Source organism: Petaurus breviceps, unplaced genomic scaffold (assembly GCF_028583685.1).
Source record: "Petaurus breviceps papuanus isolate PSGF00001 unplaced genomic scaffold, PetGlider_PUasm1.0 90847, whole genome shotgun sequence".
NCBI classification, from domain to species: Eukaryota; Metazoa; Chordata; class Mammalia; order Diprotodontia; family Petauridae; genus Petaurus; species Petaurus breviceps.
The window spans coordinates 27602604-27627492 of record NW_027187360.1 but is presented as its reverse complement, the minus strand read 5'-3'; the positions used below and the strand labels follow the sequence as shown (position 1 = coordinate 27627492).

Here is a 24889-nt window from a genome sequence, read left to right as displayed (position 1 = left end):
CAAGTCTTCCTGAGGCAGGGTCTCTGGAGGTGTTAGGGCTGGGCATGGGTAAAGGAGCATTGTAGGAACAAGGAAAGATTGATTTAGTAAAGAGAGTTCATACAAGGGGAGATCAGTGCTACCCAGCACAGTGGAAGACATTGACACTGGAATGTCCCTCATCTTTAGGATATTCCCAAGGATTTCTAATTTGGCACCCACAAATTTACTACTAACTCAACTCACATCACCTCCCTCATCCCCTCCATCTCCTCTCACCCACCTCCTAATTGCCTTCTTTCCTTTGGCCCCCACCTAGCCCAGGCCAGAGGTGCTGCCCAAGGTGCTAAGAGGAGCATTTGGCCCCTGCCACTAGGCCTAATGATCCGGGCATTTTCTTTTATCCCCAGCCCTTTGGCCCAGGATGAACTCCAACACCTGTTTGACATTTTAGTCCTTTAGGGAGAGGGCAGACAGACCAACAAATCAATAACTCAAGGGTGGGAAGTGGGAGGGGGCCAGCTATCACTTCTGCTGGAGTGAAGTCAGACAGATCAGTCCTTGGGGGTGGGAAAGGCTGACAGACAGCTCTGAGGGAGCTGGATACCAGAGACAGACAGACTGCAATCTATGGCCCGGGTAGTCACTGACCTGTGAGGACTGCAGTCACTTCTTGAAAAAAGCAGACAAATATTCATATTGCTGGTGGGGAGACATGTCAAAGCAGAGGAAAAGGGTTGGGGGAGGGGCAACCACCCCTAAAAAACACCCATGTAACAGCAGGCTAATTACAATCTTCATTGTCACTCAGGCTCTGGAGAAGTGGGGCTGCAGGCAAGGTTTGACTCAAGTCAAACCATGGACTAAAGGTAATGTACTAATCTGCTGAAATACTCTCCAAAAACCAATAACAGCGCACTTCTTAGGAGCCCTTACTGTAAAGTCAGAGGATGTGCATTCTCATCAGAATGTTTTTACTTACTATCCCTGTGCCCTTGAATCCTCAGTTTCCTCATCTGTAAAATAAGAAGTTAGACCTGACAACCTTGAAGGTTCCTTCCAGTTCTAAATTCTATGAAAAGCCAATATACACTATGTTTTTTTTTTAACTAGATCAAAATATTCCCCAAAATGAATCCGAATGATGTTGAAATATCAGTGGGCTCAAGGGCCAGTTTATGGATTGGAAAGGGTCTAAATCAGAAATGGGAACAGTTGTCTAGAATTATTTGCTTCATTCTTTCCACTGTGTCAACAGAAGATCTAATGTTCTGGAGACATCCAGGCTGGAAACTGGCTTCCACGAGGGGTTTAAGACCATGGAGTAGTCCTCTCAGATATCATTTCACAGTCCATAGTGATCCCCAAACGCCCCTAAACTTCTCTTAATCTATTATGGTTTAGTCTTCAAGGGACTTGACTAAACCCACAAGCCAGGAGCCTTTTTGTATCCCTAATCTGTCTTAATTCCTAGGTGAATGAGTGCTGTAAATTTACTATCTATGAGAACATAAGACAGATTTTCCCCTAGTTTGGCCTTCATTCTCAGTTTTCCTGTTTGCATGGGCTTCCATAGCCCCTTCTTTTAGAAGAATTCAGTGAATAGGGGAGAACCCCACTGGGAAGAATTTTAAACTGCTTACCCTAATTCATTTACTAATGACAGGGCATTTTACATCCCTTTGGAATACTCCATTTGGAGTATTCTTATCCCCTTGTCAGAAGTGGATGCAGAAGGCTCTTGTGCCATGCCTAAGTGCAACTTGCCCTCTTGGAGACATTGCACAGTCAGATATTGGCTGGGAGATGAGGGAGTAAGGTAATAACCTTGCCCAGGGCTCTCTTACTCGTGCCCTTGGGCTTACTTTTCCAGGTCACTTTAGCCTGGTCTCTGATCTCCATCTTCCCCATGACTTCTACTAAAGTCTCTTCCCTGACAGCAGGACAAATGATTTCATTTTGACTTGGTTTTATCCTGGGGTGCCTGATTGATTCTGGATTTCAGCAAGAATGTGTTTGGGAGAGTGGGGAAGGAAAAAAAGCATGTAGGAATTGCCAAAAGGAATACCTAGCAGTTAATAAGAGAATTCAGTTCAGATCACTGTATCGACTCAGTAAGACTGTCACTTAGGCCAAAGATGCGGCTCACCTGAAGCCAGATTATTTCTTGAATTCTTTGTGACTTTGGGGGATGAATGCTGTATTTCTAACAGCCTATATGGGTTCTGCTGTGCCCTGCCAAAGAAGACCAAGTTAAAGACCAAGCTATTATTTTATGTGTACTCACTATTGTCCTACATTTTACTTAGTGAAACACAAATGATGCTTTCTGTTAAATTTATCTAATTTGTAGACAGTTTCACAATCAGTTCTTTTTTAGTTCACAGGTGGATTGTTTATGTGGTTTCTTGCCTTTTATGATGGTCATTTCAATATCTTATCTCCTACTTCCCATTCCTACCCTTCTTTCTTCGTTCTCTTGGGCCTTAGAAATAATCTAACTCATTTTGTAGATAAGAAAACTGAGGCTTAGGGATGAAGTGACTTTAACTAAGGTCATACAGGTAGTAAATGGCAGAGCTAGAATTTGAACCGACACCCTTTGACTTTGAATCTAAAACACCTTCATTACCTTCCAGTCTCCCATCAGTAGAAACTTATTGATGTCTCTTGAGTGCCTAGCCATAGGCTATGGACTAAAAGGGAGACAGACACAAGAGACACGGCTCCCAGACTCAGAAAACTGGGCATACTAAGACAGATCAGTTCAACTTAGACAAGACCAATATCTGGTTATTAGCAAAGTTCCTTTAGTGCATATTAAGTCCTATTAAAGGAAGAGAAGGGAACCTTTGACAAGCAGATATCCATAAGAACTACAAAGAACTAAGGGCTTCAGTGGGAAAAATATATATTAATAGCATTTATGTAGCACTTTGAGGTTTTCAAAATGTTTTTTCTACAACAAATCTCTGAAATATGTTGCACAAATATTATTGTCCCCATTCTACAGATAAGAGGCTGAGGAATTGTGATTTGTCCAAGATCACTTAGCTAGTAAATGTCAGAGTCAAAATTTGAACCCATGTCCCCCCTGCATTCTTTGAATCCAAGTCCTTTCTGAAATGTCACACTAACTCTTGAAAGAGAATTTGATTCACAAAGATCCACACAGCTTGTATAAAGTGAGGGGCACTCCTAAAGAACTAGGATCTCTAAGGTGAAAGACCCTTTTACAGACTGAGAAATTAAGGAGATGATTTGGAATCGCGCTCAACTGTGTCTCCTGATTTGCTCTGAAGTCTTTCAAAGAGCATGTAGACTACTTTCAAATATACATAATCACACATAGACTCCGTTCACTGTCTCCCTTCCCCCTCCCCCTCCACTCCCTCCCTTTCCTCTATCCTCTCCCTTCTCTTTTCTTCTCCTCTGATCAGACTCACTCTCCCCAGGCAGGGGCGTTGCTGGGAATTCCAGTGAGTTCCCAGAGCTGGGCCACCCCCCCCCCCCCCCCCCCGCCCCCCCCCCTGCCTCTCTTTCAAGGAGCTAAACTCTGGGAACAGTCTTCTCCCTCCCTCCTCCTGCCCCCCCCCACCATAGACAAATGGCAACGCACCAGACAGCATTTGCCGAGTCCCCACTGCTAGAGGACCAGGGCATGTGTGTAAACTGGCAAAGTAGAAACGCCAAGGAAAGGGAGAAGTCAGACCAGGGCAACTGAGAGCTGCTCTCTACCCACTTGGTGTGATACCTGATGTGGCCACGTCCCCTGACTGTACCCTCAGCACTCAACTTCCCAACTTCCATTGTCCTTCTGTTCTAAGCCTACAAATCCTTCACCAGGCTGTGCCCCATTCTTACATTTTCTTTCCAACCAAGGCTACAAATTTAAATTTCAGATCCCCCAAAAGCTTTTGCCAAAAACCAGTTCCTCATTCCCTTGGGAGTTAGTTTCCATAATCCTCAACTTCACTTCCCCCTTTAGGGGCTGATTCTCTCCAATCCCAGAAGGAACATAGTCTTCAGCCTCACAGCTTCACACACACACACACACACACACACACACACACACACACACACACACATATAATCGTTTTGGGGGGGGCTACTTGGGCAGAATTCATACCCCTTGGTATTTTCCCTTTGACCCTTGAAATCTGCCATGTTCCCCAAAAGTCCATTCTTACCAGCAGCCTAGGACCCCCCCAAAGCCTGTGTTACCAACTTTCCCTCAGCTAACCATCTCTCCCTCTTTCCCTCCCTTCATCCCATCCTTCCATCCCTTTCTTTCTTCTTTCCCTCCTTCCATCCTGCCTTCCCTCATTCCCTTCTGCAGCATTAGCCTGTTTGTCAGCCTCCCTGACTGGGATGATTCTCCTTGCCTCCCACACACCACCCCAACCCTGCCTCCTCCTCCCCTTCTTCTCACACAGGTGAGTGAGCTGATGTGAAAGTTCTAGTTATGAGTCAGAAAGAAGGTGTGAGCAGGGCCTCCCCGAGCCTGGGCAGCAGCCCCAGCCCAGTGCGGCAGGACTTTCCCACCACACTCCTCAAGGGTGTGTTTCCCAGGCTAGTTGTGTTTTCGGAAGGTGCTGTTGCATGTTACCCCTTCTGAGGTCAGGTTGCTCATCCCTCAGGCCCTCCTGTACTGCACTGGTTGGGTGGGACCCCTTCAGGAGCCGTGAACCCAAAACAAGCAGCTTGTTAAAATCCAAAGGAAATTCATGTCAAGTGTTCTCCGTGCTCTTCTCACTTGCCTTGCCCCTGCCCTAAACCGTAAGCCTCGCCATCCCAAGGATAGACTTTCAGACAGCATCACGGTCCCAAGCATCTGTCAGCTTCTCATCCGTCTTTGGGAGTGGATCCTCCACATTTTAGAAATGAATAAAAAAATGTAGAGATTGAGAGGAGCAGTAATTTGCCACGTATTTTGGATTTTTTTCCCTTTTGCCCCCATCACTATCCCTACTCCCTCCTCCTCCCACCCTCTACCCTTGGGGGGGGGGTCCAAAGGCCTTATAAGGAATGTTCATTGTAGTCTGGCATGATTATTTCAGACTAACAAGATGCATTTTTTTTTTTAGAGCAAAAAGGGCCCTCAATTGTCCTATATTTTAGATACAACAAGTATTTTAAGTGCCTACTGTATGTAGGCCAGTTAGACTGTGGAAGAGATACATCTTATTTAGATAAGATATATTCCTTACCCTCCAGGAACTTAACAGACTTATTTATAGTCCAGTAGAGACCAGACCTGGATCATAGAGTCAGACACTTGATAACTGTGTCACTTTGAACAAAGCATTTAAATTCTGTGAGCCTCAGTTTTCTCTTCTATAAAATGGGGATTTTTTTTAAACCACAAGCATTTATTTTCTATTATGTTCCAGACACTGTGTTATTTTACCAATATTATCTCACTCAATCCTCACAGGAGGTAAATGCTATTATTATCCCCATTTTACAGTTAAGGAGACTGAGGCAGACAGAGTTTAAGTGACTTTCCCAAGGGCCACACAGCTAGCAGCATCTGAGGTCAAATTTGAACTCAGGTATCCCTGATTCCAGGCCCAGGATTCTATCCACTGTGCCACAAAGCTGCAACAATATTTGTGTTACCTACTTCACAGGAATACTGCAAAAGAAAAAACCAAAACCCTTTTTAAACTCTCAAGGACTCTACAAATATGCATTATTTACCTTTTATTTTATATCTAGTCTATCCTGTTGCTACCCTCTCTGGGAGAGGTGGTCACAGGAAAGGAAGCAAACATAGCTGAGATTGATAGAACATGGACCATGGATTTGAAAAGAAAAGTTTTCTTTCCTAAGCTTTTCATATGAAAACCATGGTTTTATTTTTGTTATTAAGCTCCTTCGAGCCCCCAAAAAGAGAGTAGCAGGAGCCTGGCAGAGCCCTGCCCTGGCTTTCTTGATCTGACAGGGAGTCCCTGGGGGGTGAGAATCCAGGGCCTATAACCTCAGACCGGGGCTTTCCCCAGTCAGGAAGCAGCTGGTGATAAGGTCCCGATTTCTACATCATTTCTCTAGAGCTCTGTGCTACTGCCTTCTCGTGAGAACCTTGGGAGCGAGGCAGGCAGACACATGGCCTGAGAACCACCAGCCTGAGAACTCTTTCCCAGAAACTCACCTGCCTGTTTATCTGGGGTCAGCCAGATAGGACCAGATGCTTTCCAGGATCATCTTATGATGTCATGTCAGTCACATGCCTGCCCACCAGTATTATACAAATGCTCGTCTTCACCATCACTATCTTTACCCTTCTAGTCAGTTCATTTCAGCAGTTTTGTATGGTGTGTGTACTGTGTGCCCGGCCCCATGATGAGGCATACAATAGGGCAATGGGAAAAGAGCAGATAGAGAGCCTTAGGAAAGCACAGGTCTCCCTGAGGAGGCAGGCAGGAAGCGAGGAGCAAGACAAAGCAGTGGATGATGACGTATTCATGGGAATGCTACCTGCCCATTCTCTGAGACCCAGGCTGGATTGCTTCATGGCTCAAGCTCTCGGGTGCTTTGGAACAGCCCTTCCTTTTCCTAGGTATGGCCACCCCACCTGCCTGGTGAGAAAGAGGAAGAGCCAAAGATGAATCAGAGAGGAGGAAGGAAGGAAGAGAATGATTCTCTTGGGAGATAGAATGATTGATGGTCCAGGCATGGGTGCTCCAGGCCTTTTAAGCTTTCGTTTCAATTCCCTTGGTGCCCAGGGGTGACCTCGGCACCCTTCCCACCAGATGTTCAGGTGTATCGTTCCTAGAGAAGAACTGTCCCATGCTCCTGAAAGGCACAGTGGGGAAAGCGCTGAATTTGGAGTCAGGAGTCCTAGACTCAAAGCCCAGCTGCGGTATCGAGTCGTTGTGTGACCACAGGCAGCTTACCCGTCCTAAGCATCATTCTCCTCATCTGTAAAACAGAGATATTACGTTTATACTCACCAGGATTTTGTGAGGGGAAAAAATGTTTTTTGAACTTTAAAGCGCTATAGAAATGTGAATTGTTGTTGTTCCTTATGGGCACTTGGCGCAGTGCTTGGCCCATAGTGGGCATTTAATAAATGTTTATCAATGAATCCATCAGTAGAGTAGCTGAGATAGTGACTTCAGCTCTTGTAAAACAGTACTTGTTCCAAGATTGTGCAGAATTCTTTCTTGTTAGAGAAATTATACTCTTTCCCATTCTCGGTGATGTGAGAATCATCTTCTGGGCTCCTACTAGTCTAGACTTCAGGTGGGGAAAGAGAAGCCTTTTGGCTGCCCTTTGGCATGGGATTTGCTGGTTGCAAACATCAATGACATTTCTTTGTTTCTTCTTTGGAACTAAGGATCTGTATCATTGCATTTAGAACTGTTCCTATTCTGACCATCAGACAAAAGTTTGAAGAGGTGACTCAGTGCCTTTAGAAATGTTTGCTAAATTGAGAATGGGGAAAATAGAGCGACAACTTTGAGGGAAATAGGAGTCAAGGAGTGGAGGTGGGGGAGTATCCCATGGAAGTTCTCAGAGTGCGACATCCTTTGGGACTCATTGTGAATCCTCCTGGCTTGAGCATCCAAAGGGAAGAGCAGTTTAGGTATGCAGACTGATATGCAAAAAATAGGCACCCTAGTCTCCAGGTAAGTTTCAGGGCTGAATTAACAGGCCCAGCATCTTCTAGACAAGGCTTTCTCCCACCACCCGCAGCAGGGTCAAGATGTGAAAGTTAAGAGGAAGTCAAGAAAAGAGCCTCAAAAGGCTCTGAGCAGGACAGAACTTGCTTTTCAAGCTTTTGAAAGATATCTCAGCTGCCAGTTGGCTGGTACAGGCCCAAACCCACAATGCTGTCACCTGAGGCCAGGCTGACCCCAGTCCTTCAGCCAACATCCCTGGACCAGCTGGTTCCCACTCCCAGGCCAACAGTGGCACTGCCGTGGGAAAACCACTACCTGTAATTCCCGAGGGGTGGGGATGACTGAGCCAGAATTCATTTCAGAATGGGCTATGCTCCTGGTGACTCAGTATGAGCTGGTACCAGAGACTCCTCCCCCAGGAGCATGCTCCCTTGGCACACGACAGCTAGATCTCTCTCTCCTGAGCCAGTGTTCAGTCAAGGCTGAAGCAGAGCAGAAGCAGTGCCCATGAGGGCACCTCTGGCCTTCCATGCCGAGGGCTTAGCCAGCTAAGTGCTGGAGACCTTCAGCCTGACCAGGAGATTGCACATCCTCCATCAGTGGAGGGGCTAGTTGTGAAAGGGAAGAGCTGGCAGCTCTAGTCTCCTCCCTCCCCCCATTCCCTTCTCTGTACATCAGGGTGCCCCCCCACGCCCCTCTTCCCCTTAGCTCTTATTACTACCATTGCCAAAACAGTGCTGGGATGGCTATTCACTTTGCTCTGCCCATAGAGCTCTTTCAGTGTCAGGAAGGTCAGCAGGGGGAGGAGGTCTAGGAATGGCAAGGACCAGGGAGTGAGGAAAGAAACGGTCTGGCTTTGACCCTACTGCTGGGCTCCTTCTTTGAGGGCGAAGCCATGCAGAGGATGGAGTTGCAGGCCAATCTGTCTCATCATCCACCTCTGTCCAGACACCTGAACTGTATTTGTATTCACATACAAACTCCCCACTCCCCATTGGCTGTCTAGCCACTGGCAGGCTGGGCGACTGGGAGGTGTCTCTCAGCCCCCTTCAAATATTTTCCCACCGAAATGGTTTTGTGTCATCATCCTTAATGAGAAAAGGAAGAATGTTCCCATGAATTTGGTGTTAATTGTATCAGCACCTCCTTCTCAGGGCCCTTTCCCCTTCTTCCCCACCCCCATTCCTCATCTTAACATGACAGGTCAGGGGAAAACAAACCTTTTAGTGGAACAGAGTGGGGGGTAGGGTTCAGGTGTGGAGGGTCTGGCCTTCCCTCCCCAGCTATGGGTCCCCCCTCCAGTATACCCACCAATATATTGTTCATGGGTCTGGGAGCAGCCAGCTAAGTGCTCCAGGGGGAGATCCAGCTGTGACTCTCAGACTAAGGTAGGCAGGGGCCAAAGGAGGGTTGGCTGTCTGGTTCCTAGCAGGGGTTAACTAGCAGGCTGAAGGATTCACAGGCAAACTGAGACACCCTGGGCAAGGCTAGCAAACCTCCTGGCCTGGCAACAGGGTCGGGGGGAGAGAATACCAAGGAGCCACTTAGAGTCCCAAACACGGAAGGGACCTAATTGAAGATGATATTTAGGAACCTTGTGGTCCCCTGTGTACAGTGGATTAGAAGGCAGAGACCCTGGAATTTGTTGCAGTGATGCAGGTACTAGCAGAAGGTGAGACCCCCACATACAAAATGCAGGTCCTCATTTAGTCACTGATCAGAAGGTGACAGCCCAGCTGCTCCCTGCCTTTCTCCCTCTCCCCTGAAAAAGCTGCCACAGCCCCTGAGTGCGTGGGTGCTCAGTTTCATCAGTAAGTCACACTGTTACATGGTCACACAATGAAGCAGCATCACAAATGTTGCAATTCTTAGGGCCTGTGGGAGAAGGGTGTGGTAGAGAGGTGAGGGCCCACAACACCCCCCTACCACCACCACCACTGGCAGCCACCAGGACCCCCATTCCCTGGGGAGCTTCACCTCCATTATCCCCCTGCCCACCAAGAGGCAACAGCATCTCCAGGACACACAGTAACCGGGCTCAAAGTTGTGGAAGTAAGATTCCAGCAGGGCTTGCTCCAGGCCCTTCCCTCTTCTATCTGATCATACTGATCATACCCCTCCCTCAGTCCTTCTCCCTCTCTTGGTGGGGAATTTCCCTTCCTGAGTCCCTCCTCCTGACAAATTCCCTGCCTGCTCCTAGCAGAGAGAGCTTTGACCTACAAAAAGATTATAATCGGGAAACTGTGTATGCCTGTGTGTCCCTAGTACTCATATGCCACCTATGGTCCAGCTCAGACTGTGGTGTCATTGAGGAGCACCAGGGATGCAGTCTGGGGATGGGCTGTCTCCTCATTCATTTCCCTCTCTCTCTGCTTTTATCTCTATTGCCATTGTGCCTGGTTCCCCCAGGTGACTCACCCCTATATACCCTGACCACCCACACCAAGCAGTGACTAAAGCTGTGGAATCCTGAAGATAGGCAGCCGGGCCAGGAGGACAGGCACCAGCACCATGGACTGGTGGAGGTTTTGTGAACAGAGACCAAGCAAGAGGACCATCTTCCTACTTGACTTAGCAGAGAATAATACAATGGGCACACGGAAGGGGCTTCTGACTCATAAAAGGGAAGGGAATAGAATGGGATGGATTGCAGGGAAACAATCTAACTAAGCCCAGGACTGGCTAGAGTAGTATAGATATCCTGTATAGCAGTAGAAGAATTCAAATAGAATCATAGCTTATTAAAGCTGAAGAAGCCTCAAAGACTTTTCTCAACCCGCCTCCCCTTATTTTACAGATATGGAAACTGAGGCCTGGAAAGGGGAAGTGTCTGTTGCTAGTGGTACATTGGGTTTGTGGATGGTTCAGACTGTGGCTTTGTCTGCCAGCTGACAGTACTCACAGGTTTCCCCTGGAATCCCATCTAACCCCCCCCCCCTGTCTTGGTCTCCTCAGGTGTGTAACTGTGATAAGTACCTGAAGATCTCCAAGGAGAAGATCAGACACTTGATGAAGATCAGTGGTTACCTGGCAGGGGAAGACAACACAGGTGAATAGATAGCAAGCCTTGGATGGTGTCCTGGGTACAGACTGTGTTTTTGGTCCATGTGAAATTGGCTCCCTTTGAGTTCCTCAGCCTCACTCTGGTGCCATGGTCAGTAGCCTCAGTCTAGCCAGTTACTGACCCTCACAAAGGCTGAAGAAACCCCCTAGGGGAAAGACTTGTCCAGTTCTTACTTTAAGAAGTTCTTACTTAACCACATATGTGGTTTTAAAAGTGCTCTCCAAAAATTCCATGAGGCAGTCCAAGTGTTTTGGGTTTGTTTTTTTTTTTGCTTTTTGGAGGGCAGTTGGGGTTAAGTGACTTGCCCAAGGTCACACAGCTAGTAAGTATGTCAAGTGTCTGAGGCTGGATTTGAACTCATGTCCTCCTGACTCAGGGCTGGTGCTCTATTCACTATGCCACCTAGCTGCCCCACTAGTACAAGTGTTTCATGCCCCTTTTACAAATGAGGAAACCAAGGCACCAAAAAAAAAAAAAGAGTTCAAAGTGTACACAAATAAGTATAATCCAACATATGGTATCAAGGGGACAAAGGAAAGATCTGGACACGGTGTGCCCCAGGAAAGTTTGAGAAAGCAGAGAACACTTTTAACACTTCAACAATTAACCTGTTAATCTCAGTTTCCTAATCTGTAGCCAACAAGCAATTATTAAATGCCAACCATGTGCCAGGCACCATGTTAAACATTGGGGATATGAAGAAAGTCAGGAACAGGCCCTACTCACAAAGAGCTCACAGTCTAATGAGAGAGACCATGTGCACGCAACTATCACCAAACAGAGTAAAGAAGAAATGGGGAGTGATCTCATAGGGAAGCCACTAGCATTAAGGGGAGAGGAGGAAAAGCTTCCTGTAAAAGATGGGATTTTAGTCAGGACTTGAAGAAGCCAGGGAAGGTGACCGGCAGGATTGAGGAAGGCAAAGATGATGGGAATGAGAAAGGGCCAGTGGATTTGTCTCATTGGTAACTTTGAAGGGGGTAGTTTCAGTTAAGTGATGTTGGAAACCAGATTATAAAAGATTGAGCAGTCTGAGAAGAGTGTTGTTGTTCAGTCCTGTCCTGCTCTTTGTGACCCTATGCGCCATTCTGTCCATGGGGTTTTCTTGGCAAAGATACTGGCGTAGTTTGCAATTTCCTTCTCCAGGGGTTAAGTGACTTGCCCAAGATCATACAGCTAGCCAGTGTCTGAGATAAGATTTTAACTCAGGTCTTCCTGACTCCTAGCCTAGTCCTCTATCCACTGAGCCACTAGCTGCACCCAGACCGGAATAAGTAAAGGCAATGAGCATAGTCTAGGGGTTTGACTGTGAAAAGGATTTAATATATAGGCCAATAGCATCGAGAGGTGATAGAACCAGGTGAAATTTTTTAAGAATGGAGGAGACCAAGGCAGGGTGGTAGGCAGCAGGAAAAAGTAGAGAGAGAGTGAAGATTGAGAAAAGGGGAATGATTGAGGGAGCAGTCTTCTGGAGAAGACAGGAGGGGATGAGATCAAGGGCACATAAAAAAACTGATCTTGGCAAGGAGAAGGGCTGCCCCATCATGAGAAAATGGAGCAAAGGGGAAGAGATTCAGCAATGAGATCAAGAGATTTTGAGAAGTGAAGGCAGAGAAGGGAGAGCTCGATGCTAATGGCCCCATCTCAGCTGAAGGTGGAGGGAGCAAGCCTGGCAAGTCCAGTCCTCCTGATTCCAAACTTCCTCCCCTTCAGCCAGTGGTGCACAGGGCACTCCCTGCCCTCAAAAAGCCTTCTTTTGACCCTGCCATTGGCTTGAACTATCCTAGATCTCTCTTCCCCTTCACAGCCAAACTACCAGAAAAAGCTGTCTCCACTCGTGGCCACTACTCCCTCACCTCCACTCACTTCTTAACCCCTGACTAGCAAGTGAAGTTTCAGAGCCCACCACTGTCAAGGTCTTCTCCAGCATTTCCAAAGCTCTTTTAATTGCTGAAACTGTTGATAGACTTTTTCCCAGCACTACCATCCCTTTCTAGATACTTTCACCTCCCTGGCTTTCATGACACTTATCTCTCCTGGTTCTCCTGCTCCTTCTCAGTGTCTTTTGCTGTATCATCATCTCTCTCCTACCCATTACCACCCAAGGGTGTTCCACAAAGCTCTGTCCTGGGCCATTCTCTTAACTCTAATTCTTTCTCTTTACCTCATTACCTCTCATATGTTCAATTACCTTCTGGGTAATGATGGCTTCTCATACTTTAAGACTCCTCAGTTTTTTTCCCCTACCTCCCACTTCCCACCCCTACTTTTCAGCTTCCTTTTGTGTGTTGTCTTCCCCCTTTGGATTGTAAACTCCTTGAAGGTAAGGACTCTCTCTTTTTTTTTTTGTATTCCCCCCCCCCCGCCATAGGTGCTAAATTAATGTATATTGATTGATCAATTAAAATCTATATACTTAGCTCTAATCTCTCCTGAATTCTAGTCCCATATCATCGACTGCCTGCTAGATTTCTTTGAATATCCCATTGGCATTTCAAACTCAGCATGTCTAAAATAGAATTCATTATTTTTCTCCCCTTCAACCTACCCACCTTCCAGAGCTCCATTTCTGCTGGGTATCACCATTTTTCTAGTCACTCAGGTTTGTAGCCTTAAAGTCATCCTATATTCTCTCTTCCTCATGACTCTCCCCCATCCTTTTCCCTGTTTACCTTCTCATGCTACTCTTGCTTCTTGTATCTGAATGTCAAATTTTCTATTCAACTCTGGTTTTTTCATCAAGAATGCTTGAAAGTCCTCTATTCCACTGAATGACCATATTTTCCCTGAAACATGATACTCAGTTTTGCTGGGTTGGTGATTCTTGGTTTTAATCCCAGCTCCTTTGACCTCCAGAATATCACATTCCAAGCCCTTTGATCCCTCAGTGTAGAAGCTGCCAGATCCTGTGTTATCCTGATTGTGTTTCCACAATATTCAAATTGTTTCTTCCTGGCTGCTTGTAATATTCTCTCCTTAATCTAGGAATTCCAGAACCTGGCTATAATATTCCTAGGAGTTTTCTTTTTGGGATCTTTCTCAAGAGGTGATCAGTGGATTCTTTCAACCTCTATTTTGCCCTCTGGTTCTAAAATATCTAAAATAAAAAATAAAATATTTCCTTGAGAATTTCTTGGAGGATGATTTCTAGGTTCTTTCTTTGATCATGGCTTTCAGGTAGTCCAATAATTTTTAAATTATCTCTCCTGGATCTATTTTCCAGGTCAGTGGTTTTTCCCATGAGATATTTCACATTGCCTTCTATTCTTTCATTTGTTTGGATCTGTTTAACAGCATCTTGATTTCTCATAAAGTCACTAGCTTCCATTTGCTCCAGTTTAATTCTGAAGGAATGATTCTCCTCAGTGAGCTTTTGAGATTCTTTTTCCATCTGGCAAATTCAGCTTTTTAAGGCATTCTTCTCCTCATTGCCTTTTTTGAGCCTCTTTTGCCATTTGAGTTTGTCTATTTTTTAAGGTGTGATTTTCCTCAGTCAGGCTGTTGACTCTCATTTAATAATTTTCTTGCATCATTCTCATTTCTCTTCCCAATTTTTCCTCCACTTCTCTTATCTGCTTCTTAAGGTCCTCTATAGCCTGTAACCAACTCGTATTTTCCTTTGAAGTTTTTGGTGTAGGAGTTCTGATTTCACTTTCTTCCTCCTGTTCCATGCTTTGCTCCTTTTTGTCTCCAAAGTAGGAGTCTAATGTTGGAATCTTCTGTCTGCTTTGTTTCCTTTGCCTGGTCATGTCGCCCCTCAGTTACTTGAGCCCTGGGCTTTTTGCCACAGTAGGACTCTGCTACCAGACAGGGGAGCTTCTGTCCCAAATGCTGGGGTTTTCTCAGTTGCCGGCAGTATTAGTTGGGTGCCCTCTCTGAAGCCTCTACATGCGCTCTGGCAAGCTGGACACACACCCCAGGACCTCCACCCTAGACTGCAATCCAGATCCAAGCAGGTTAAAGCAAGAGCGATTACCCCTCAGACTGGTCACTTGCTCCCCCTACACTCTGTAGGCCAGGAGTTGAAGCTGCCTCCTGGCACTGGCTGGCTGTGCAGGTGTCTCAGTGGCTTCTTGCCCCAGGGGCAAAAGCCCACGCACTCCCAACTACTAGGTCCCAAAGTCTGCACTGCACTGACCTCTCACTTTGTCCTTCGCATCTATGTGTTGATAATTCTGGAGATGGCCACAGCTGCTGGTGACCTGGAGTCCTTCCAGCCAGCAGCTGATCAGGCTACCAAGGGGCTAAAACCTCTGACTCACCTGCCAGGCTGTCCTCAGGAGGAAGTTAGCTTCTCTGTGTCGTTTTGTGGGTTCTGCAGCTCCAAAGTTTGTTTAGAGTCCCCTTTTACATGAATTGGGGAAGGTGGAAGCCAGAGGCTCAAGGAGGTCCTGCTTCTACTCCGCCATCTTGACTCTGCCCTGATTCTGACTCTCCCCCTTCCTTATCTAATTAATTGCCAAGTTTCATTGATTCTACTTCCACAGTATCTCTGATATCTGTGCCCTTCTCTTCATTCACACAGCCAACACCCAAATTCAGGCCCTGTTCTCAGGGGCCTCCTCAAGGAATCTCTCCCTTCTAGTCTCTCCCCACTACACCCATCTACCAAAATAACCTCTCTCAAATTGACCGAATCTCTCACTGTCTAGCTCACAAATCATCAATGGATCCCTCATCCTGAAGGATGAAATTCAAACTTATCCACACTTACAGCCCTTCATAGTCTGACTCCAAATGGATTGCCCATTACTCCCTTTCACACACTCTGTATTATGGACAGACATACTCAACATTTGTACCCTTCCTCCTTGACTTTACAAAGGCATCTCTCATGACTGAAGTGCCTGCCCTCTCTCCTCACCTCCACCTCTCAGAATTCTTAACCTTTTTTTCTGCAAAGCTCAACTGGTGTGTTACTTCCTGAAAGGAACCTTTCCTGATCTCCATAGCTGTTAATGCTCTAGCCCTTTCAAATTACATTTTATTGACTGACCTGTTTATAAATGTATCTTTCCCTAGTTCAAAGTAGGCTTCTTGAGGGCCACTACCATTTGTCCTCTTTGTTTCAAATCCCCTGGGCCTATCTATCCCAGTGCATTTCCACACATGATAAATGCTTGAATTGATCACACTAAAAATAGAAGGGTTCCTCATTCCAGTCATCAGAATTGGAAAGCATTGATTTACTCCTTGTGCCAACCTCCTCCCATAGTTTGACCATGGCAGAGGGGCCAGAAGAGCACTTAGACATTGAATTTCCCTAAGGTAGAGATATACTTAGTCGGGGAGAGTGGGAGTTGGGCTTTTGAAACAAGGACTTGCTCTGAAAAGTCTCACATTCTAGGCCTGAAGTCTTTCTAGTTTATGGAGCTTCTAGAGAAAAGCAGGTAGGCACTTTTATCTACTTTGAGTAGAGTCTGACTTAGAAGGCTGATTAAGAGAGAAGAAATTTAGGCACTAACTTATTTCTGTTTCAGTGAATAGGATCTAGGACCCCACCTAACAGCCTGGAAACTATGTAACTCCTCTTCCCCTATGGAAAAGAAATTCCACATAATTCACCTTCTAACTGAAACTAATCCCAAACGGTCCATGCTGCTGATTTTTAAATGGGAGAAGGAGGGATGACGGAAGGAAGGAACCTAGCAGGAGGGAACTGCCCCGTTACTAGGAACTAGGACCCTTGCCTTATTCATAGAGAACCTAGTAGTTCCTATGACAAATTTTGTCTCAGATCAAGGACTGGGACAAGAGTGGGTGAGTTTGGTGAAAGACAGAGCTTTCTCTCCAGCTGCCCATTTTACAGTTTCTAGCTGTGGCCTGTGTTCTCACATAGCCCCCAGTGAGTTGGCTGTCCCGGTACTGAGTCTGGACTGCCAAGGAGCTGGGGACCTAGAGGCCAGGTAGGGAGATTAGGCAGGCTGCCCTCCTACCCTTGCTCCAGTGCCTTTGTTTTATGGCCAGGCTGGTGTGTTATTAAAGGGACAATTAATTGTTGTCTAATCGTTCATTTGCATTTTGCACCTGGGGCACTGAGAGCTTTCCCAGGGTTGGGGCACACTTTCCACCCTGGTTGTTTGGACTTGTGCTCATTCTCTAGGAAAGTCTTCAAGCCCAGACAGCTCTGCTTGGAGGTTGGGGGGGAGCAGGGTTCCTATCACGGTGGTCCCCACAAGAGTCTGAGGGATGAAAAAGAAATGTATAGACCTTGGGTAGCATAGAGCTAGGAGCTTCTCTTCTCTAGGTATGGCCCTTAACTCTGGGCCTGGGCCCACAGACCTGCTGAGCTGGGCTCTATCATAGACGCTGGTGGAACCGAGAATCTTGAGGCTTAAAGTTGGGAGACACCTTAGAGATTATACAGGACAATCCCCTCATTTGACAGATGAAGAAACCCAGGCCAAGAGAGAAGTGACTTGCCCAAGGCCACAGAAGTTAGTATTTGTGTGACAAAGTTGGGATTCAAACCCAAGTCCCCTGACTCCAACTCCACACCATCATGCTTTGGAAATAAGATGAAAGTAGCTCAGTGCACGTTAATAAACAAAGGAAAAGTAGGATCTGCCGGGAGATACCAACAGCTCTTCCATATAAAGCATTTAGCAATCCTTAAAGTACTGTCTTATTGTTAACTGTTATATTAATATTCCCAGTGCTACTCTGGGTAAAATGTGAGAGCATAAGTGCGGTTGTCAGGTGTTAGGGAGGAAGCCCGGGCAGCCTGTTTAATGGAGTTAAAAATCAGACACCGTTCCTAACTCTTCTCACTGGGAAGACTTGGGAGCTGCTTCTCTACCACATTACCACATTGCATCTTCAAAAAAAAAAGGATCAGTAGTAACCATAAAGGATGAGAGGGGGAGAATCACAGTTCCCAGACTGCCTCCAGAATCACAGTTCCCAGACTGCCTCCAGAATTTCAGAGGAAGAGCAAGGTGAGACAGGATTGATCATTCCTCCAAACCTCACTCACAGGAAAAACAAATAGACTCCAAGTCCCAGGGAGTTCTGATTGCAACCCTCATTAAGTCACACAGACAGAGGAAGGATGCTTTAATGCATCTGGAACAGCAGCACCTCATACTGGGTTTATCCAAGGGCCAATGTTCTGTGCCCTCCCCCCGCCCCAGCCCCTAAGCATACTACCCCACAAACCCTGTTTCTATACAAAGAACATTTGGGTCCCTCCAACAATCCCAGGGTGACCATTTGTTTCTTTGCATTTGGCACAGTTGTCCCCAGTCTTTTCCCGACAGTCCCAGATTGGGCTAGGCTGTGAAAGGAATCCTGCTAGGAGGGAGGACACCCTCACCATCACTCCCACCCCTCTTTCCCACCACTTCTCCCTAGGGCTTCCTTCTCTGGGCCAGGCCCTGAGCCTAAGCCTGAGCCTACCTGGTGAGTACAGACTTTCAGCCTAACTGAAACTCTCTCAGGCAGGGGTCATTGAAGGAGTTAGGTACATTGGAAAGAGAGCTACATTTAAAGTCAGGACCTGAGTTCAAATCCTTATTCCCAGCTTCATCATTTACCATATTTGTGACTTTAGATAAGTCACTTAACCACTCAAGGCCTCGGTTTTTTTATATGAAAAATTAGGGAGCTAGACTAGATGGCTTCTAAGGGTCCTTCCAGCCCTAAATCTGTGATCTCTCTGCTCTCTGGCAGTGGCTTATTAGGGATGAAAGTAGAACTAGACAAGGACATAGGAAGGGGTTAGCTAACAGCTACCTCCTCCCTGCCTCTGCCCAGCCTAGATTATCCCCTTCCCCCCAGCCAAGGCCACCAAAGTCTTCTCCATAGCCACAGTTTTCAAATCCTAGTCCTAGCCCCTACCAGAAACGCTTTGTCAGTTAATAATAGGACTGGAGTCGATCCATGGGAAGTGAGCTGTGGGCATTCTCCATGCTGTCAGAAGGGCATAGGTCATACTCCCTGATGTTTGTTACCATCCCCTGTGAGCAGGCTGGTTCCAGGATGAGGCTTTTGTACTCACAGGCCTGACTGGGCAACCCTGACAGTCCTTGTCTGCATCTAGGGGACTTTGTCTTGGGCAGCCTCTGTCATTAGCCACTTTGCTTTTATTCATTCATTCATCCCTCCATCTCTCTGCTTCTTCTCATTCTGAAATTGCTTAGCTCTGGGCTAGTATGGCTTCACTGTAAGAATGTTTCCCTGGCCCTAGGTTACAGTTGACATGTGTGTGTATCTTTGTGTGTGTGTTTTTGTGTGTGTGTATCTTGTGCAATAAATCATATAAAGAATAATAGTTGATATTTGTATGGCATTTAATGGTTTGCAAAGGACTTTGATATAAATATATACATATATTTAATATATATGTATATAATGTGTATATGTGTGCATATCTATCTCCCTATCTATCTGTCCATCTACCTAAAATAGCTTTTGATACAGTGTACATACTGTATGATCCCAGGTGGAGAGAAAAGTTTATCAGCTCCTTGTGGTTGGGCATTGGGCAAACTGGCCACTGGCACCAGTCCTTGAACCATTCGGATCATCCATTTCTTTGCTGCCCTACAGAGGCTTCCTCAGTGCAGAGACTGGGGAGCCAGGACAGGCACCCTTTCCTCCTAATGGCAGTCTTCAGGGAGCTGTCATTTCCTTCCTCCCCCACAGAACCCAGCACTGATGGGTCTCTGCAGGGGTTCAGCCACAAGCCACTTTAAAATAGGAAAAGTCTGCCCAAGTTACCTCCATCAGTCAGTATGTTTACTGGTTTGGCTCCCAAGGATGGCAGTTTAATTTGCAGTGAGGCTCATAGGCCAGCAAGTTCTAACTTGTGGTTAGGGTTTGTCTCAACCTAAAACTGGGAAGACAGGAACTTCTGGGAATCTGCTCCCTTTGGCTGTCCCCTCCGTACTTCTCCTGAGCCCTCTATTTGCCCCGTGGTACTTAGCCCCCCTTAGGCACTGAGTCTTGTCCCCAGAATCTGTGAAGTCAGTCTGTTTGCTAGAGAAAACAGAGAGGAGGTAAAAACAAAGGCAGCATCCTCCCACAGGGAGCCAGGAACCTCCCTTTGGCTCCCAAGCCTCCATGGCATGCCTGTAGATAACATGGCCCAGAGTATGAGTCAGGGAGAGGCTCCAAAGCACCTCCTAAAAGGGAAATGCATGATACTGTCACTTCTCCCTGAACCTCAGTTTCCTCATGTATAAAAAGAGGTAATAATATTTGCCCTTGGGTGTAGGGGTCAAATGAGATAATGGATCACAAAGTGTTGGATTACTACAAAATGCTCAGAAAATATATGGAATTATTTTTAGGTAATGTGGAGCCATATAAGGTTTCTGAACAGTAGAGTGAGATGATGGTGATGATGATGATGACAACAAGTGACATTTAGATAGCATTTTAGAGTTTGCAAAGTAATACATTATGCTTGAGTCTCATAATGACCCTGTGAGGTACAGGCATTATCATCACTTCATTTTATAGATGGAGAAATTGAGGTTCAAATAAAATAGGGCCTTGCCCTTGTTGACACCACTAAGTGTCTGAGAAGGGACTTGAAGCCAAGCCCAATCCTAGAGCCTCTCATGAAATGAGTCTGACAGCACTGGTTAGGGAGAATTGAAGATGTGGCAGGGAGAGACTAGAATCCATAAAACCAGGCCTAAGGGAATGAGAATGTTAAATAGGTAGTGAAGAGTATTCAGCAGGCATGAAAAGGAAGGGTTAAGAAGGACAAAACCAGGGGCAGCTAGGTGGCACAGTGAATAGAGCACAGGCCCTGGAATCAGGAGGACCTGAGTTCAAATCCAGCCTCAGACACTTAACACAAAACCTAGCCCTGTGACCTTGGACAAGTCATTTAACCCCAATTGCCCTCAAAAAAAAAAAAAAACACAAAGAAGGACAAAACCTCACTAATCCAGACCCCTGGTTGAAGTTAATATTTATAATGTAGAAAAAATTATATTTGTAATATAGAATAGGAAAAAAAGTTTGCTCTGCAAATTAATAGTGTGAACAATGATGGGGAGAATATGTTGACAGGGCCTTTTGGCTAGCTCTGCCAAAGGTACACTGTGATGGTGAGAGTCCTGGTAGCAGCTGGTGGACAAGAATGCAGCACTCAGAGCCCGGGCACCAGATCATCAGAGACCAGTTTCCCAGAAGCCTTCTCTGGTGTGGGACCCTAGAGCAGCTTGGTCCCAGACACAGACAGGCCACAAGAACACACAAGGCACATTACATTGGTTTTCCTTCATTGTCAAGAGAGGTTTAGGTAGAATCTGTACAGAAGGGAAGATACTAGCAAACCCAGGCAACAGTGCTTCCCTACTGGACCAGCCATCAGGTCCTGCCCCTTTCATCTTCTCCCCTGCACACGTGTCCTTTCTCTAGCAGCACTAGGGACCACTGCTGCAGTGAAATCCCTGCTTTACAACGTTAACCACAAGCAGCCCCAGCATGGGAGAAAATGCCACATAAACTTCTCGAGGAAAGCTATTCTTTCTTTTTTTTTGTCTCCAGTGCCTTGAACATAGTATTTAATAAATGTTTGTTGAGTTGAAATGAGTCTGGTTCAAGCCTCAAGGCTGCCTTCTTACCCGTTGGAGCTTAGCTGAATTGACTTCTCAGCTTTGCTAACCACTGTTTTCAAACTTTTAAATCATTTTAGCAGCACCCCATGTGCAAGCAAAAAGAACTATTAAAGCAGACAGTTGTTGCTTTTTATTTCATGTTACTGACTTGACTCGGAAATACTAAAACCATTTCTTCACAAATATTCTGTGATAGTTTGAGCTCTTCACTCTCCCAGACTGGCCTATATGCTGCATGCCCACCCACGCCTTCCCTAGGCCCAAGCTGAAAACCGTGGAAAGATCTCAGCCTGCCCCCTTCCTTCTCCTCTCTGCAGTCAGGGTGTTGCACAATCCCGCTCCTTTGTCCTCCTTGTCTTATCTGAAGTATCTGTGACAGACAGCAGCTACCTTCCCTGCCTCCCCATAGCCAGGACAATTTCTCAGCCTTGTAACTTTCCTTATCATCAGATCTCAAACCAAGAACATGTTTCCCAGAGACCTTTGAGCCCCAAGAACGTTCCTTAGGTGTGTTTTCCAACCTTTGCAGTCTTTTATGGTCCAGGTTCTACTACTCTGGGATCACCCAAGTAGGTCAAGTCCCCGCCAGGCACATGTGGGCACAGCAGAATCCAGGGACAAGTATGGAGATGGGTTCCCCATTCCCTGGGTTGTCCCACGGCCCAGGTACTCAGGGTCTTAGCCACATGCTTCAGGAGTAATAGGCAGCCAAGGAAAGCCTGAGGATCCCACTTTTCTGTCAACTACAGGGTAGAGTGTGGCTACACAGGGCATGAGACACCATAAGAATAACAGTATGCCAATTTCTCCATGAGGAAAGGGTGCTTCCCTATCCCTGTCAGCAGGGCACTAAGCTGTCTTTAGCCATGGTAAAGAGCTCCATGAAGCCATATACAAGATACTGTGGTGCTGTGGGATGCTGAGTGCTAATTGTGGAGTCAAAATGTGTGGGTTCCATTCCTGGATCCCTATCATACAACTTGTAGGACCTTGGACAAGTCACCTTCTCAGGACCTTAGATGCCTTCTGAAGTTCCTATGTTCATTTTTATGAACCCTCTTCCTCTAGGAGATCAACAACATTTTTCAGAGGACTGGTGGGATTAGAGCGACTGGGTCTATGATCGTTTCTGGCTTATGGCCTAGGATAAGGATTCGGCCTTCAGACAGACATAAGGCTCAGTCTGTGGCCATGACTGGTATCTGAGGATTTCGATTCAGCTCAGGGGGTCCGTGGCCAGAGCACTGGCCCCAAAGTCTCAGCTTCATTTTCCTTGTTTGTGAAATGCGGATAGCAATAGCATCTGCTGCGAAGGTTTGCTAGGAGGGTGCCCCTTCCTGCTTCAAACACTGACAAACTTGGGGGTGCTCCCCATCACTAGCACCGGGGCCCTTCTTTCCCTCCCTCACACCACCTCCTCAGAGTGGAGCCGGGGGAGGAGGGCCTGGACAGGGCTCAGTCTTCTGAGCATCACGTGTATCATCAGCCAACTCAAAGCTAATATTCAATTCGATTCAACATTTATTAGTGTGTGGAAAACCCTGTGCTTGGCAGTGGAGCTAAAGAGACAGAAAAGGAAGCAATTGTTGAGTACTCAGAGGATTTGTTCTGTATTGCAGGGCTATAACCCAGACACAAAAGATGATAGTACAGGGCTGTTGCTGTTTGTCTTTTGTTCTCGAAGAGGACCATGACATCAAGAAGGTGATGCCATGACTTGCGAGTGAATTGGATTTAGGTGAGGGAGGGCTGTGCAGAGTAATCAGCCTCACTTTCTCCTCCAGAGTCACTGGGCCCAATGGCAAGATAGAGATCAGGATGACTGAAGATGGCCCCATATTACAGGGAAAGTTGAGGCAGAAGAGGGCACTCACACCTGGGGAGGAAGATGACCCCTGAGCTGACCTTGGCAAGTAGAGGAGGTCCTGAGAGGTGGATTCTGGTTGACTCCCCTCCCCACTCCCCCAGGGCACAGTGGAAAATGCAGCTCTTCATAACCAGCCTTTTAATACAGGCAGTTCTACCCGGGACCTTTTGAAGTGCATTTATATTGAATGCTACACTTGGGCCCTGAGGCCTAGGTATCAGGAAGGTACAATTTTATAATTTAACAAAATTATAATAAAGACAGCAAAGAAACTTGAGCCAAGTAGCAGGAGCAGCAGCTTAAGGCTTTCCCAGGTCAGAGATGAAGCTGATGCACATCTCCTGACTGCTGGTGCCAGGTCCTTTCCACCACACAATGGACGTAAAACAGCATGGGATGGTGTGTGCTCTGGCCGAAATGTGTATTTCAGCCCGAGCTGTAAGAGGAAGAGACTGATGTGTCCTGGGTCAGGCTGCAAAGGATTCCTAGAGGAAGCCAGACTTGGGCTAGGCCTAGAAGGCTGGGTCAGACTCTAGCAAGCTGAAGAGAAGAGGAGAATGACAGCAGTGAGGAGATGGCTCACATTTATACAGCATGTTCAGGTTTGCAGCAGGCTTTACTGTCCCGTGCCTTCGGTCTGCATGCAGTCATTCTTTCACCTTCACCCTGGAGTCTCAGAGGCTGCCCTCCACTAGCAATAAAGGTCCCTGGGGGAGCTCCAGGTGGGGTGTAGCTACCACCCAAGGAGCTCTTTCGCTGCGGGGGAGGATAGGGGCCTTGCAGACCCTGCTCCCCCACTCTGATCCTCCCCTGCCTCAGTTCCAGGTGCTCCTGGGGTCCTGGTCATGAAGTCTGTCCCCCCTGGGCCTCCTCTTCAGCACTGGTCAGGTGTGGAAGCAGCAGCAGAGCAGACAGATGTGACCCAAAGGAGCTTCTCCCCAGAGCACTGTCTGAGGAATCGGACACTCTTCAGGGGTTGGGACAGGGTATTTTGTAAGGTTGGAAAGTGTTTTTTTTTTTCTTTAAACCAGCCTCTTCCAATTAATCCAGGAATTCAGTATGGGTTTTTTCTTTCAGTGGAGTGACAGATCCTTGCTCCGTTTATGACCAGGCCCCCTCAAATGCTTCTCAAGGACTCGTGCATTCATCAGAGCACCACTTCCAGGGACTCCCATGCAGGTGGAGACTCCCACAAGCAGTTTTCACCTGTCAGGGAGGTTGCTCCACTCTCTGCCCACAGCCTCTTCCCTTTTCCTCCCTGGTTCCACTGTCCCATGACTCTGGCACAGCAAATGCGTGCATTTTTAGCAGTGTCTAAGTGTGAGAAAGGAGAGGAGCCAGAGACTGAGGGTGTGTGAGAGGATGGAGCGTGTGAGTGAGGCAGAGATTGAGGCAGAGGGAGTGTGGGAGGGAGGTGAAGGGAGGGGAGGCCGAGCAGAGGGCTGCAGAGCCAGTGTCGGTGCCAGTTTGCCCTCTGGGCTGGGCGGGTGCCCCTTCCTCTGCCCACATTCCAGGCACCCCAGCTCACCTTGCCTTGACTCCCCACAAGGCCCCACTGTGCTGGGTGCTCTTCCCCTCTCTCACATAGATAAGGCGGCTTCCTCTCCTCCCACCCCCGCCCCCACTTAGAAAGCCCTCTGGGGCTGGGCCCTGAGGGACTGATGACCTTTTCACAGCAACTTTTGTGTTCCATGTAAGCTTGTTTGTCTAGCTGGCACCCTGCTCTCCGGCTCCTTGTGGCCTTTTCAAACCGCTGGGACCAGGGGGCGGGTGT

General features: G+C 46.9%; 1 protein-coding gene across 1 annotated transcript in view; it reads left to right on the top strand.

Annotated features, from left to right (window-relative positions):
• Positions 1-24889, top strand: part of EXD3 (exonuclease 3'-5' domain containing 3) — a 206438-nt gene that overhangs the window by 176512 nt on the left and 5037 nt on the right. The window contains exon 10 of the mRNA XM_069072754.1: positions 10563-10656. Within this exon, the coding sequence (XP_068928855.1) occupies positions 10563-10656 (94 nt within the window). The remainder of the gene's footprint in view (positions 1-10562; positions 10657-24889) is intronic.